Source organism: Crotalus tigris, unplaced genomic scaffold (assembly GCF_016545835.1).
Source record: "Crotalus tigris isolate CLP2741 ecotype Arizona unplaced genomic scaffold, ASM1654583v1 scf7180000024397.1630199, whole genome shotgun sequence".
Taxonomy (NCBI): Eukaryota; Metazoa; Chordata; class Lepidosauria; order Squamata; family Viperidae; genus Crotalus; species Crotalus tigris.
This window is the reverse complement of record NW_024100565.1, coordinates 50,714-67,309: the sequence shown is the minus strand read 5'-3', so window position 1 is coordinate 67,309 and position 16,596 is coordinate 50,714. Positions and strand designations below refer to the sequence as shown.

Here is a 16,596-nt window from a genome sequence, read left to right as displayed (position 1 = left end):
ATAAGGACTAATAAAATAAAAATAAACACTTTCTTCCAAGAATTTGTTGCTTCTCCTTATACAATATTTTTAACTTTCGTTCTTAAGCACTTCCTATGGAATGTTTTTTTTTTTTTTAGATTAGCTTAAATTTAGCTAGATATAATCAAACTTTATCTCTGATGCACTTTTAATGAGTTACCTTTAAAGATGCTCCAGGGATTTTTTTGCCCTTGAAATTTGTTCACAGAATAGCCAAATGTTGAAACATGAAGTATGACTCTTTCTTTCTTTCTTTCTTTCTTTCTTTCTTTCTTTCTTTCTTTCTTTCTTTCTTTCTTTCTTTCTTTCTTTCTTTCTTTCTTTCTTTCTTTCTTTCTTCCTTCCTTCCTTCCTTCCTTCCTTCCTTCCCTCCCTCCCTCCCTCCCTCCCTCCCTCCCTCCCTCTTTCTCCTTTCCTTTCCTTTTTTCCCACCTTTATTATTTTTACAAATAACTCAAGGCAGTAAACATATCCAACATATGTTTCCTCCTATTTTCCCCACAACAACAATCCTGTGAGGTGGGTTGGGCTGAGAGAGAGTGACTGATCCAAAATCACCCAGTTGCCTTTCATGGTTAAGGCAGAACTTGAACTCATGGTCTCCTGCCTTCTAGATCTTAATAGCAGTTTATTAAAAAAAACCCATTAAATTTTTATTAGTATAAATATTAGGAAAGTATAGAATTTTTTATTAAAATATTTGCTAATTGATACAATATGATTATTTACCACATGGCTACACCTCTGTAAGTTACCCCGGGGATTTACAAAACTGACACAAAACCATCAAAACAATTCGGCCTGTCCATAAATTGCTACCTTGCCCAATTCTAAAAAAAATCATACATATCTCACAAAATTAGAAGCTCTGTGGGAAAGTTCAGTTGTAACTTCCTGATTAGCATTAAGAAGAATGGCCTCTGGATCTCTGGGGGAATGCCACTCCATTAGGCTGGAGCATGAGCTAAAAAAAAAAACACTGAGGTTTGGTTCCCTCTTCCCTAATTTAACTTTTGTGGGATTCTTAACCTTCCAGCTCAGGACAAACACTGGATTGGTTGGTTCTACCTGAGAAAAGTAATCCTGCAGTACCCAAGTACCAAGTCCTAAAAGGCTTTATAGGTTATCATCGTACCTTGTAGTCATAAGTTTATTGGAGGCCACCAAAGCCACCACAATACTTGTGTTATATGATAAAGATGCTATTCTTCCTACCCTCCAAAACCTCCCCAGAGAGTCACTACATTTCACATTGATTTTAGAAAAAAAAATACATGGAGCAAATTAAGATTATAAATTAAAGTAGCCTTGGGCTTCCTAAAAAGCCCAATTTGGAAAGTTACATTAATCACAAAAGAGCGAGTATGTTATTTCCCTCTTCTCCATACTTTTTTCCTCTTGTGCTATGTCTTTAAGTTCATAAGTCTGAGATCAGGAACTATCAATGATTTATCTTTGTATTCCATTGGTTGGTTAATTGCTTGCTAATAGGCCTGCTGGCTGGTTTCTCTCCCTCTTAGAAATAAAAAATATAATGTTATTAAATGGTTTAAGTAACATTTTGTATGAAAGCCATTATTCCATATTCAAGTTGTATATAAATCTTGTAGAATATTTTGCTATATCTTAATATCTTAAGAAGCTGATACAGTAATGAAAGATATTTAAACGGGAAAACATTGGTTCAAGCCATTATGGAGCGTGAGTGAAAAATCTCTTTCCCCCCCCCTCTCATTTTATGTACAAAGGGCTAAACAGACTTGTACTGAAATACAATATGGGGATAGGACTTGGTCTCACCTGCTGCCTCTCGGATGCAGAACAAATCAGAGGCATAAAGCAGGTATTGTGAAATAGGCAGGTCTGTTGTTCGGTTTTTGATTTTTTCCTCTTAGGGCTGGCCAAAACTAGCTTTGCTTGCATTCATTCCTAGGATGCAATCTTTAGACTTTCTAACTAAAAAGATCTTTGGTAGAAATTTGCATTTTACTTACTAACTGTAGGGTGGAGATGGCTGAATATGTTTTATTTCCAGCCAGCGTATCTGTTTTTGATACTTAACGGGTTGTAATTTTCTTAGCTGAACATAAAACATATGCTTTGAATGGCATTGGGAAATCACTGCTTTCAGCTTTTCAAGAACGAATATATGAGTGATATATTCCAAACATGAAAATCATTGGCTTTGTGGCTTGCTTGTTTGCTTGTATCCTGCCTTTATTATTTTTATAAATAACGTAAGGGGGTGAACACAGAGAGTATTCCTTCCTCCTTCTATTTTCCCAAAACAACAACCTTGTGAGGTAGGTAAGTAGGTAGGTAAATAGGTAGGTAAGTAGATAGATAGATAGATAGATAGATAGATAGATAGATAGATAGATAGATAGATAGATAGATAGATAGATAGATAGATAATCTTTATTGTCATTTTTAACTGTGGGCACAATGGCACACATTAAAAATGAAATTTAGTTGCTCTCAAAAGTGTACACATATATAACACACATTTAAACATACTATATACAACATATGTATAAACCTACACCCTTACATATAAGCAACTTATAAATACAAATCGCTGTCTATCTTGAATACATAATGGAGGAGGAAGCTTTAGAGTTCACAAAGTTAACACTGCATGGAACAAAACTGTGACTGAAGCTAGATGTTCTGCTTCGGATACCACGGAGCCTCCTCCCAGAAGGTAACAAGGAAAACAGGTTGTGAAGACGATGTGTAGTGTCCCAGACAATCTTACAAACCCTGCTCAAGCAATGCTTATGTGCTATGTCCTGGAAGAAAGTGAGGGAACTGCCAATAATCTTTTCAACCATCCTCACCACTCTCTGCACTGCCTTCCTACCTGAAGCAGTGATGCTTCTAAACCAGACTGTGATGCTGTATGACAGGATGCTCTCAATTGTCCCTCTGTAGAAAGTGGTAAGGATAGGGGAAGGAAGATGTGCTTTTCTCATGCGACGCACAGAAAATGCAGGCGCTACTGTTCCTGCTTCACCAGTGTCTCGCTGTTGAGCGACCAAGCCAGCCTACTTGTTAAATGCACAGCCAGGAATTTAATGCTGATAACCATCTCCACAGGTGAATCATTAATGCACAGAGAAGTGTGGCTGTGCCTGCCTTTTCTGAAATTGACAATGATCTCTTTGGTTTTTCCAGTATTTAAAACTAAGCTGTTTTCCTTACACCAGTTCACCAAACCCTCAACCTCCTTGTGGTAAACACTTTCATTGTCATCATGAATAAGATATTGAGATATGTTGGGCTGAGAGAGAGTGACTGGCCCAAAGTCACCCAACTGGCTTTCATGGCTAAAATGGTCTCATGGTCTCCCATTTTCTAGTCTGGTACCTTAATTACCAAATACAAATTTGCTATGATTTTAGGTGTTAGCACACAAGAGTTCAATGTAAAATCCTACTGGTGGTAGTGATTGGGAAATTAGATTAGGATAGTAGTGAGACCAGATTTTCAAGATGTTATCCTTTAAAAAAGAGTTTTGCAAATCTTGCTACTCTTGGTTTGATAATAGATATTGAACTTATAGTTACAGGTTTGTTAAATATCTGTAATCTTTTTTGTACTGAAGTATTTTCAGTGTGATTTATTTTAAACTGTGATGTTAGTGCATTCAAGCGCTTTGATACCAAACTGGGAAAATGAGATAGACATTTCAAAATAAAGCAAAACTCTTTGGTCTCTGTTTCAGTGATGGAATGGAATGGAAGTGAAAGAGCCTCAAGTTCCCAGTCTCAAGAAAGCAGCCTGTTGGACTTGCCCGGTGACATAAATCCTGAAAGCTTTCTATTGAAGCCAAACCCTGAGGAAGATGAGGCATTTGATTTAACGCTACCAGCAATTGACACAGGTAAAAGCTGTTACAATTCTTGCTCTTGCTTATCACTGATCCAGGTAAAGGAGGCGGCTTGTGCCTACAAGTCCAGTGGAAAAAAAAATTCCAATTAAAAGTAGGAACTCATGGGCACATGTCACTATCTGCCTCATGAAGCATTGATCTCACAGGTACTCTTAGTTCAGGTTTCAGATAGCAACATTATCCTAAATGATGTCGTCTTTCACAGACTCCTGCTCTGGCTGAGAGCAATCTTGTTTTTGCTGGCTTTCAGCAGGCTTTTTTTTTAATCTGTGTAATTCTATCATTTCTGTATTTCCCAGAAGGGACTGTTTTGCCTGTGTGCTCTGAGCAACTAATATTACTTTCAGTTTAAAAATGAATTTTGGGATGTAATTACACTTGGAAATCAGCAGAAGAATAAAACATACAAATGACCATATGCCATCCGAGCTATTTGTTTTTTTAAAACAATAATGCTTTTTTGAAGGGAGGGGTAGAATATTGATACTGGTTGGATTTCCACATCACATAACTCCACTAAAAAAAACAAAAGACATTTCAACAGCTTGCTGTCTGTAAAGGGGAAATGTCATCGATTCCGCAATACTCAGGCATATTAGCCTCTGTCCTTGTTCACATCTGTGTTCACATCTTTTTCTTTTAAGAAAGATGAACAACCACAATCTGATGTCAACACTTCTGGATAAAGAAAATCTAGAGCAGACATGTCAAACTCGTGAAGTCATGTGACGTCGCGCAACATATCGGAGATTTTTTGCCATTGCCGGCAATGGGGTGGGCGCGGCTCCAGTATGATGAAACCGCCCCGTGGTCCGGCAGTTTGACACCCCTGATCTAGAGCCAACAATGGCTGGGTTCACACAGCACACAAAAGCAAAGGCATATTTATTTTGTGACTTAATATATTGTGTAAACCCAGCTGTGGTAGTTTATAAACCATGGGCTATGAGTATTAGTTATTTGTGGTTTATTCACTAAATCTCGGCTAAATAAGCAAGAGCTTAGCCCATATGTCAACCTATAACAGCCTTTCTCCAATCTGTTGGCCTTTGGGAATTGTGAAGTTGAAGTCCAACACCCGATCGAAAGGGAAGAAAAGTGAGACTACGATAGTATATTGGTGAGGCAGATTTTAAAGTCTCATTGCATTGCGTCATGCAATGTTGCTTTACAATAAAAAAAAGTGTCCTGTGAATTGCTTGTTGTCTTCATATTTATGTAGGCAGAGCAAATGACATAATTACCTTCTGCCTCCTAAACTCCTAACATATGGTCTGTGAGTTGGGTTTATTACTGTGTATTAGACCTCAATAAGTCATAGAAGTTAAGGTTATTGGGATAAGGTTTTGTATAAACCAACATGGCATTGTAATTTTCCTCAAAATTGTTCTAGAGCTTAAACGCATGGCAATAAAACAAAATTATTTTCTTTCTCTGTGCTCTACTGTTGACTCCTATAAATTATTCAGGTCTCTCTTGCCCACTTTCTTTATATCTGACTTTTATATTATGAATTGCTGCATCTGATGACATTGTATTGTTAAAACGATTTCATATATTATGAAATTCCTTCACAAAGTGATTTCTCTACTGGAGCCAAGATGCTGCATACTGTATCTTACGCTATTTAACACTAATAATCCTGTTTCCCTTCTTTAATTTGTATAATGTCTTTAAATCTTCCTTTAAATCTTGGACAGGTTCTTGCTTAAGCTAAGTTAGTTCTGAAATGTTATATGTAAGAAGAAATTTGTGACGTTTCTGCTCAGATCTCCAGTTGCAGATTCAGGAATCTGATTCCTTCCTCCAACATTAATGGAGATTTAGATTTCAAAACAATAGTAACAGAACAGAATAACAGAACAGAGTTGGAAAGGACCTTAGAGGTCTTCTAGATCAGGGCTTTTCAACCGTTTCACCCATTGTACCACTTTTAGGATATGGCAACATCCGAGTACCACCAGTCGCCTAGCAAGGTATCACAAACTTGATAACCAAAAAAAAAAAAAAAAAAAGGAAAAGGAAAAAAGTGATAAAGTACTGGTAGTCCTCGACTTACAACAGTTCTCTTAGTGACTGTTCGAAGTTACAATGGCACTGAAAAAAGTGCCCCCCAAGCCATAGCCGAGCAAGACAGCGCCCGGCGGTGCTCTTCCTCCCGTCCAAGGTTTTCATTGTTGTGAGCATTTCTGTTGAGGATTGGCAGCGGGGGTGTGGTGGGGGTGTTTGGTTTTTATTCCCCCCCCCGTCTGCTGGGTGGTTGCAGCAGGTTTTGGTCACTTCACATGACCCTGGGACACTGTGACCGTCATAAATATGAATCAGTTACCAAGCATCTGAATGTAAATCACAAGACCCTGGAGATGCTGCAACATTCCAGCTGATTGGCGCTTCTTCTGGGCTCAGCAGAAGCGTCAGGATCAGTGCTGCTTTCCAGCTGATTGGTGCTTCTTCAGGGCTCAGCAGAAGCACCAGGATCAGCGCCGAGCTCCAGCTGGAGCCTGGCGCTGATCCTGGCGCTTCCACTGAGCCCTGATAGCCCCAAAGAAGCGCCGATCAGCTGGAAAGCGGCACTGATCCTGGTGCTTCCGCTGAGCCCTGACAGCCCTGCAGCTCCAGCCATCTCTCGCTCAGGCTTGTGCGGTGCTGCCACTGGTTCAGCTCATTCCCTCCCCCGCTACCACTTTTCTAGGATGGTCGCGTACCACCTGCCAAATGCCAATGTACCACATTTGGTACCCGTATCACTGGTTGAAAAGCCCTGTTCTAGTCCAACCCTCTGCTCAAGTAGGGGACCCTATACCATTCCAGACAAGTGGCTGTCCAATCTCTTCTTAAAAGCCTCCAGGGATGGAGGGAGCATCTACAACTTCTGAAGCCATTCCACTGGTTAATTGTTCTCACTGTTAGGAAATTTCTCCTTAGCTCTAGGTTTCTTCTCTCTTTGATTAGTTAACAGGGGCATTAGAATACTGTCTCTACCAGCACTTCTATTGAAGCTGTAACTGGTGCTAAAAGAATATATTTGTCAATATTTGTTGCCATAATTCTCTTGGAAAAGAAATAATTGGTAGACTAGAGCAAACGATTGCATTGCTTATCATTAGTGCTTTTTTTCTGTTGCAAATGTGTAAACATCTAATAATCTTTTCTAAGGGTTTTTTTTAACATGCCAGAAATGCTTTATTTTCTGGGGGGGGGGAGGAAATACTGGGACAGTGTTCTAGAGGAAAAAATGGTGAATTGAAGATCACGGTGCAGAGCTGACAACCGTGGCAAAGAATGAAGAGCTAATGATGGGCTCTTCATGTCAGCTCTCCCAGATAAGGATATGACAAGGATTAATTTTATTATATTATAAGGCTACATCAGACATGTCAAACACAAGGCTGGGAGCCAATGTACAATTTTGTGGTGGCCATCTTGGCACTTGCCCCGGTGCACCATGCCTTAACACTTGCCCTGGTCCCACCCCCTTCTGCCAGAGACCCTCAGATCTCTCCCACTCCTGCCCAGGGCCCCACAGGCACCCTTGACACGAATGATGTAGAACTGGTCACGCCCACCCAGTAAGCCACACCCATTCCATCCACGCCCACCCAGTAGGCTGCACTCACTCTGGCCACACCCACCTGGCCCCCCAAAGGGCAACCGCAATGAAATTGAGTTTGACACCCCTGGGCTACATTAACAGAATCCTGCAAGTCTGAAAATACAGATGCCCTGCCACCACTGTTAACTGTTCGAATCGTTAGACATGTACTTCCTAAGTTTCTTTCTCTGACCATTAAGCCACTGGGGACTCTTGCTTTTGTTGCCTGATTCTTTCCCCTCATTCCCCATGATCATCTATACATTTCATATCATTTCAGAATCTCACTGGACAAGGAGAGGATGGAATATTGACTATATGCATGCCAAGTAGTTTCTCCTCCCAAGGAGATCACAGGACAGCAATTCCTGATGGGTTTTGAGTATTGGGAGACCAGGAGAACAGCCATCTTGTTCACAACTGCAGTCAGCATCTTTTAAAGAACACTATGTTCACAATCTTCTTTTCTTTTAATCATGCTCAGAAATTTCTTATTAACTGCTTTTAAGCTATTACAGTTTAAAAAACAGGAAAAAAACTAAATAAGACTTTGATCCTAGTAAGTTATAAACAGATTAAGGATAAATTTGAAATAAGATTTTAGAATTAATTATAAGGAATCCTTCCTGTGGTAAATAGATTTGTTTGGACTTTAGCATAATAAAAATCAGAATTTTAAAAACTGGACACTAGAGGGAACTAAAGATGTTAGTTAAAGGAGGAAACTATTCAAGCTTGATTGACAGTTAATCTTTACATCCCTACCTCCTACCCACCTTCCCAAGCCCAAATAAGTACATTCTGTGAACAGGGCCACTGACTCGGGAGATCTTAGGAGATTTTGCTAAGACAGATTATTTTTGTCAGAGCATAATTTAAGGGCATTAAAATCATTAGCTAATGATCCTCTCTTTTTGCTTAGTGTATTTGTGGCTAGCTGATTCTGCTGTTTAGATTGAAGGCTTGTTTAGCAGCTCACCTGCTGCTAATTGTGATGGCAAGTTGAAAAAGCAGGCACAGGAAGTTCTGTATTGCAAAAATAGTGGTAGATTGTTTGCAGAGGAAGAGTTTCTATTCAAGAAACTTGCAGACTGATTCTCTTTGGAACTATGGGGTTCAATGGATATGAGTACAGTATTCAACAGTAAATTCTATCACCGAGCAATGTTTGAGTCTGCAGGACAGGTCAGTGATGCTCAGAATAGCTAATGCAGATGAGAGAAATCTTCAGAAATATAAGCAAGTCTGTAAGTGTGATTAATGTGTGTAAACTCTGGCAATTTTGGTGCTTGCCTAATGCCATTATTGGTTTCAACAAACATGATAAGACAACATTAGCCAATTCTCAGCGGTATTATTGGAATATTACTGGAGCAGATAAATAGTTATTATGTGTGTCTTCTTGGATTTCCACTCTGTTAGTTTGTTTTAATAAATTAATGAGACTATTGATTATATTCTGATCTGTTAACAAGAAAAGTTCAATTCTATGAATTGTTCAAAGATAACAGCCGTTAGAAACAATCAGATTGAAAGATAATTAGCTAGCATTGTTCTCTCAAAAGTGTTCATAAAATTGCCATGGTTTGGAAGAGATCTGACTTTCCTGTTTTAGGAACCAGCAAATTCATAGAGACAAATTTTTATTTATTTTTTTTGAATGTGTGATGGCTGTGTTCACAGCACAAGCTGAACTTCGAAACCTGGTTTTTAATCAGCCATATTGTAAGAATGGTTAAATGTAAAGAAGCTTCCACTAGGGGGCTGCCAAAGAATTGTTTATTCCACACAATATTTTGATTTTCCAGATTCCTGTGTAAGGAGCAGCAGTAGTAGGCTTTGCATGAAGAATCTGTCACATTTTCCAATATTCTGCCTTCCAGGTGTAATGGTGTTTAGATTTGATATTCTAATGTTTTTAGGATTAAAAACTTTTGTTGGAAACTCTGACTTTCCCAGATTAAACATTAAATCTATCTTTATCACTATTTTTTATATGTTGCATATATCTTGATTACCATACGCACAAATGATAAGGATATGGTATCTCTCTGTCTCTATCTCTGTGTCACTCTCTCACTCATACACAAACACACAAATACACACACACAGACACTTATTATCCAGGATATGTTCCTAAACCTTCAGATCTTCCAACAGTGTACCCACTGAGTCCCTTGCTGCCAGTTGTCCTCCTCTTCTCTCTAACTTTTCCATCATTATCAAAAAATTATAACTGGAGTCTGGGTATTTGTGTCTGAAACGAGATATCTTGATTTGTTTGATAATCCTTTTGTTCATTTCCTTGGCTATCCATAGTATTTTCAGAAATCTTCTCCATTACCAAATTTCAAGTTTCAACTCTCTTTCTACTCTGCTTCTTTAAAGTCCAAGTTTTGCTTCTATACAGTGTCATGGGAGAAAACCATTGTCTTCATGATTCTAATCTTTGTAGGTATAGACTTATCCCAACACAGGAATATCTTTTCCATGGCCATCATGGCAGTTCTACCAAGTGTTAATCTGTGGACTGTATCTTGAGTGCTGGTTCCTTCACCGTTGATTGTTGATTCTAAAAGGCAGAAGCTGTCTACCACTTCAGTATCTTTGTAGCCAGATTTAAGGCTGATTGATGTACCTGTTGTCTTTAGTTGGTCATCTTTATTATTGATTCCTTTTTTTTCTCACTCTGCTCCTTGATTTTCATTAATAGCCATCATACCAGTGCCATCTGCATAGTACAGGTTTTGATGATTCTTCTTACGCCCATCTTCTTTCAATGCAACTATTCCCAGTATATATTCATTATAAAGTTTGAATAGGAAAGCATTCAGCCTTGTCCCACTCCTTTGCCAGTCTGCTCACCATGTTCCATTAGGACTGTGGCTTCTTGTACTTTGTATAGTACGAGGCAGCGAGATTCCATTTTAACTAAGCATATTCCATAATAATCAACAGAACTGAAGAGCTTCCTGTTATCAATGAAACCCATAGTGACTTTCTTTGGCTTTCTCAATTATTAATCTTGCATCAGCAATAATGTCTTGTGTTCCTTGGCCTTTTTAAAGCCAGTTAGAACATCTGGCATTTCTCTTTCTATGGAGGCGTCTAATCTGAGTTGGATCACCCTAAGCATTGTTTTGATAGTACATGAAATTAAGGTTATTATATGATAATTTAAACAGTCTGTTAAGTCTCCTTTGGTGTTGACATATAGACTGACTTCTTATCTGTTGGCTGCTGTGTCATCCTCCAGATTTGCTATTATAGTTTGGTTAGAGTACCCTTACAGATTTTTCTGTTGCAGTGCAGTATTCCATAATAAATATCCCACTAATTCATGTAGACTTTCAACTTGGTAATAGCCACATTGCAGATATAATTTCATATTCTAGTGCTAGAGGTTCTTGTAAGTAGAGAATAACTTCTCTTTGATGCTGATATCTTTGATGCTGATATCTGTATGTGATATTCTGCATATGTTCAACAATATGTTCTCTTATTAAGTTTCACTGCTTTTTTATTTCATTTTCTCTGCTTAAATTCAATTCCATCATAATGATTGAGTTCTGTTCTGTAGAACTGACCATGAAGAAAGAAAGAGAACTGCTGAAAAACTGGGACTAATCTGCTGTATAGTGATTGCTTCTTTTTTGCCCACAGAGCACTTCTGGATAATACCATGATTAAATTATTTTGAAAAGTCCGTAACTCTTAACAAGATTGTGCTCCCCCACCTTTATCCCAGCATAAATCATTCAACAGTATGGCTTTTTTCAATTAGTGCTTTCAAATATTTTGGAATTTAACTCCTCCAGTGTTGTCAACTACTAAGGAAGGCTACAGTGAGGGAAAAAAATTATTTGATCCCCTGCTGATTTTGTATGTTTGCCCACTGACAAACAAATGATCAGTCTATAATTGTAATGGTAGTTTTATTTTAACAGTGAGAGACAGAATAACAACAAAAAATCCAGAAAAATGCATTTCAAAAAAGTTATAAATTGATTTGCATTTTAATGAGTGAAATAAGTATTTGATCCCCTATCAATCAGCAAGATTTCTGGCTCCCAGGTGTCTTTTATACAGGTAACAAGCTGAGATTAGAAGCACTCTCTTAAAGGGAGTGCTCTTAATCACAGCTTGTTACCTATATAAAAGACACCTGTCCACAGAGGCAATCAATCAGATTCCAAACTCTTAACCATGGCCAAGACCAAAGAGCTATCCAAGGATGTCAGAGACAAGATTGTAAATCTACACAAAGCTGGAACAGGCTACAAGACTATTGCCAAGCAGCTTGGTGAGAAGGTAACAACAGTTGGCACGATTATTCGCAAATGGAAGAAACACAAAATGGCTGTCAATCTCCCTTGGTCTGGGGCACCATGCAAGATCTCACCTCATGGAGTTTCAATGATCATGAGAACGGTGAGGAATCAGCCCAGAACTAAACGGGAGGATCTTGTCAGTGATCTCAAGGCAGTTGGGATCATAGTCACCAAGAAAACAATTGGTAAGACACTACACTGCGAAGGACTGAAATCCTGCAGTGCCCGCATGGCCCCCCTGCTCAAGAAAGTACATGTACAGGCCCATCTGAAGTTTGCCAATGAACATCTGAATGATTCAGAGGAGAACTGGGTGAAAGTGTGGTCAGATGAGACCAAAATCAAGCTCTTTGGCATCAATTCAACTCGCCGTGTTTGGAGGAGGAGGAGGAATGCTGCCTATGACCCCAAGAACATCATCCCCACTGTCAAACATGGAGGTGGAAACATTATGCTTTGGGGGTGTTTTCTGCTAAGGGGACAGGACGACTTTACTGCATCAAAGGGACGATGGACGAGGCCATGTAGCATCAAATCTTGGGTAAGAAGCTCCTTTCCTCAGCTAGGGCATTGAAAATGGGTTGTGGATGGATATTCCAGCATGGCAATGACCCAAAACACCCAGCCAAGACAACAAAGGAGTGGCTCAAGAAGAAGCACATTAAGGTCCTGAAGTGGCCTAGCCAGTCTCCAGATCTTAATCCCATAGAAAATCTGTCGAGGGAGCTGCCAAAAGCCAGCCTCGAAAACTTAATGACTTGGAGAGGATCTGCAAAGAGGAGTGGGACAAAATCCCTCCTGAGATGTGTGCAAACCTGGTGGCCAACTACAAGAAACGTCTGACCTATGTGATTGCCAACAAGGGTTTTGCCACCAAGTACTAAGTCGTGTTTTGTGAAGGAGTAAAATACTTATTTCTCTCATTAAAATGCAAATCAATTTATAACTTTTTTGAAATGCATTTTTCTGGATTTTTCTTGTTGTTATTCTGTCTCTCGCTGTTAAAATAAACCTACCACTAAAATTATAAACTGATCATTTATTTTTCAGTGGGCAAACATACAAAATCAGCAAGGAATCAAATAATTTTTCCCTCACTGTTATGTTATGTCCAAAAATATTCTTCTTGCAACCCATGTGCTAACTGAACATCTTCTTCCCCATTTTCTTTCATTACTCTTGTACCTGATAAAGAATTGGAGCTTAGGTAAGTAGCCTACCTGTCCCAGATTCTTTGAGAATTTTCCTTTAATAATTTTTGCAACACAAAGACAAAACAATTTACATGAATGCTAGTTTAAGAAATATTAGGGGCCTTAGGTAACCAGTCTAGGCTAAAATTTCAAAGAACTTCTACAGTTAAGCTTACAAAATGTTCTTGTTGGAGAAGAAATTCATTTATATTTATGTAGATTTTTTCTGATAAGTGATATCCTTCCTTCAAGATTGAACTTTCTATATTGCCTTAAGCAAGAGTGGAAATAGATTGAGCTGCGAAGCAAAACAGGAAATTAAATTTTAATCTGTAAAACTGAATCATGTCTTTTTTAAGATAGAAAACAACCTATATTTTATGTAACATTTTCCAAAGCAAAATAAATTCAAAACGTATGAAGTAGAAGACATTGTAGGGATATAATGCAGTTAATATCTTTGGCAAGCAATAACTGATTTTTCTATTGAGAATCGAAAGAGAAGATTTATTTTTCGTTCATGCTGAAAATATACGCTATCTTTTGCTATGTGTTAGATTACTGAAGCACAGTTATTTTAATTAAAAACCCTGCTTCCCCCTTGCAGCTATATATTATATTAATATAGGCAGCTATATTAATTAGATATACATTATATAGATAAAGAAATAAAATGCCTTGTTTAGTTTCCTTATTCTTTATTTTAAAAGTACATTTTTGACCTTACAATTGTTAAAAGAGCTTTAAAAGAGTAACTGCAATATTAACATGCACATCAGGCTTTCTGCATGGCTCACATCTAGATGGAGGCTATCATGAATGAAATAAGGGCTAGAGGAAACTGTTTCGTTATTGTCTAGCAATCATTTTATAGGAAGATTGGGGCAAGATAGTAAGGTAGTATCCTGGAAGAGCAGTCTCATTAATTTTTCTCTTTTCCTCTGTCTTTTCCATTCCCCCCCCCCCCATTCAATCATGTTCAATTCTCATAAACTGCCTGAACAAGCTGGCTTTGTATCTAAAGTGGGGCCAGAATTCAGTCTCCTGGTTTCTAGGCCAATACCTTTAACTACTACACTAAACTGGTTCTCTCATAACAAATTCTGTAGTCTTCTAAAATCAACTAGCTGGCATTGTGGCTAAGACAGGACTAGAACGCATAGTGTTCCAATTTCTAGCCTGATGGTTAGACCCAACTGGCTCTGTCTGGCATAAAATCATTTTAAAAAAAATAGTTACTTGGACTACAGAACATAGCTAACTAGCATCATCCAGATACTGTATGTTGGGATTGCATTTCCCAGAATCCCTAGCCAGCTATTTATAGGATCAGGGATATCTGCACTGATCCCTGATTCATGGATTTGGTACTCTCATTTGGCAGTATTTGTCATTTTACATAGCACAGTTCAGCTTGCTATTCCTACAATTGATGTAGTCCTTTGATAGTGCAAGGGATAGTGAGTCCTTGTTCAAAACCCCTGAGGTTTTATAATGTCTCTAATCTGTCTTGCCGTCTATGCATTTTTCATCCATTCTCTTTCTGATATTCAACGATCCTCCTTGTGTAATCACCAGGATCTTTGTAGACCTCTGTTTTCCATCTTCTAACTTTTATTAAAGCAAATCGACTGGAGTCATTGTAGAATAGGATAGCATATACATGGAATAGGACAATACATAAATGAAACCTGTGATTAATTCTGACGATGACTCAGCCTCCAGAGAGCATTTGCCACATTAAATAAGACTGGAATATTTAGAAGGAAACCTTTGGATCTATCCATCAATAGGTTTGAAAAACCAAGAAGCCAAGAGATTGTTCAGTATTTGAGTGCTAAAAGTGCATTGTCATTCTGTAGCTCTAAATATGCAACTGAAAGCTCAAAGGCTAGAAAAGTTAAAAACTTCATATACTGTTGATTTGTTCGCTTCAGTTCCTCCAAGGTATTGAAAGTGTCAAATTCTCTTTTCCCCTATTTTGCACCCACAATAATGCAGCAAAGCAGCTTAAGATGAGAGCTACTGATTGGCCCGCAGTGCCAGGGTCTTTCTTCATGGCTTAGTTAAAGTCCTCTCTGCCCATTCTTGAGCTGTCAAAAAACTAAACTACTTCTGATTTGTTTCCTGCTTCTGGTTGTTTTATTCTGAGTTATAGACAAATGATGGTTATCAGGATTTAAGGTGTGAGGAACATAATAAGCAAAACCTCTGGCTTGGCTGCCCTCCTCTCTTTCTTAATGTTGTCTGCTAGAAGGAATCCATCCACCATTACAGTGTTGAGGAACAACAGTTTTGACAGATGGGTAGACTTACAGATTTAGCCATCTGTTGGAATGAAGCAGCTAATCCATGGGAAACAGTTTTAGGGGGAAGCAGGAGAGGCTTCTCTACTGTGTCACTCTCCCAGGGCTGTCCTGTGCCCCAAGTAAGTTGCCAGGCAATTGATAATCCCTTGACTATGAAGTTCCCTTACTCTGCCATTCAGTAGTTCGAGACTCTGGGAAGTTGCAGGTAATCCTGAAAATAGTAGCCATGTCTTACTGTGTCCGACACCCAAGAGAAGAAAACATAAGGACAGAGGAGAATGGCCAGGACACTAGGGAACTATCCAACACCAGCCCAAAGAGACTAACCAGAGACAAGTTTATGCCATGCTCTGTGGGCGGCTTGACTGTACTGTTAACAACCTGGATTGGAACTGACTTCTGGTTTGGTGTCATGACGAGACGGGCGAAAGAAATTGGGGCTCCGGTTTCTTAGCCTAATTTCGCTCTGTCTGGAGACCCCAAGGGGTCAGAAAGTTGCCCTGGAGAGGCAACGAAGAGGAAGGGAAGCCTTGGGAGCTTGGAGCTGATGGCGGTCAGCCCAAACAAACCAAGGAAACTCTTCAAACGGATGGAAGAAAGGCTGCCTGTAAATGCACAGGCAGCTCAAGTCATAGCTCTGGGAAAAAAGCAAAGAACAATGGCATGCTTTTCTTGAATTTAAAATGAACAAGTAAAAGAAACAATGATAATATGGGCAAAGAATTTTGGATACAATATAGACTTAGAGAAATGGCAAAACCTATGGGAAAGAAATTATAAATTGACAATGTCAACCTCTTACAAAGAAAAGTTACATAAAATGTTTTATTGATGGCACTTGCCACCAACAAGACTAGCAAAAATGTTTAAAAATATGTCAGATGTTGGAAATGTAATCACAAGTCAGGTACTTATTACCATGTATGGTGGACATGTGTTAAAGTAAAGAGGTATTGGGCAAAAATACATACTTGGCTAGAAAAGATATTGGAAAACATGTAGATTTTAAATCTGAACTTTTTTTCTTAGATATAATGCCAGAAAAGCTTGACAAATAAAGTATATACTTGATTTTGCATGTGATAACAGCAGCAAGAATCATGTTCGCACAATATTGGAAAAATGAAGAAATACCACCAGAGGAAGAAATAATTAAAAAAATACTAGCTTTTGCAGAAATAGACAGACTTACTCTGAGGTTGAAAGAAAAAGAAGAAACAGACTATTTTCGAACTTGGGACTTATTTTATCAATA

The 16,596-nt window shown here is 38.6% G+C and overlaps 1 protein-coding gene across 4 annotated transcripts in view; it reads left to right on the top strand.

The window, feature by feature from the left end:
* SHLD1 (shieldin complex subunit 1) overlaps positions 1 to 16,596 on the top strand; it is a 52,582-nt gene that overhangs the window by 9,162 nt on the left and 26,824 nt on the right. For all 4 annotated transcript variants that reach the window (XM_039329437.1, XM_039329438.1, XM_039329439.1 and 1 more), the window contains one exon: positions 3,749 to 3,907. In XM_039329437.1, coding sequence (XP_039185371.1) covers positions 3,751 to 3,907 — 157 coding nt within the window. In that variant the 5' untranslated portion in view covers positions 3,749 to 3,750. The remainder of the gene's footprint in view (positions 1 to 3,748; positions 3,908 to 16,596) is intronic.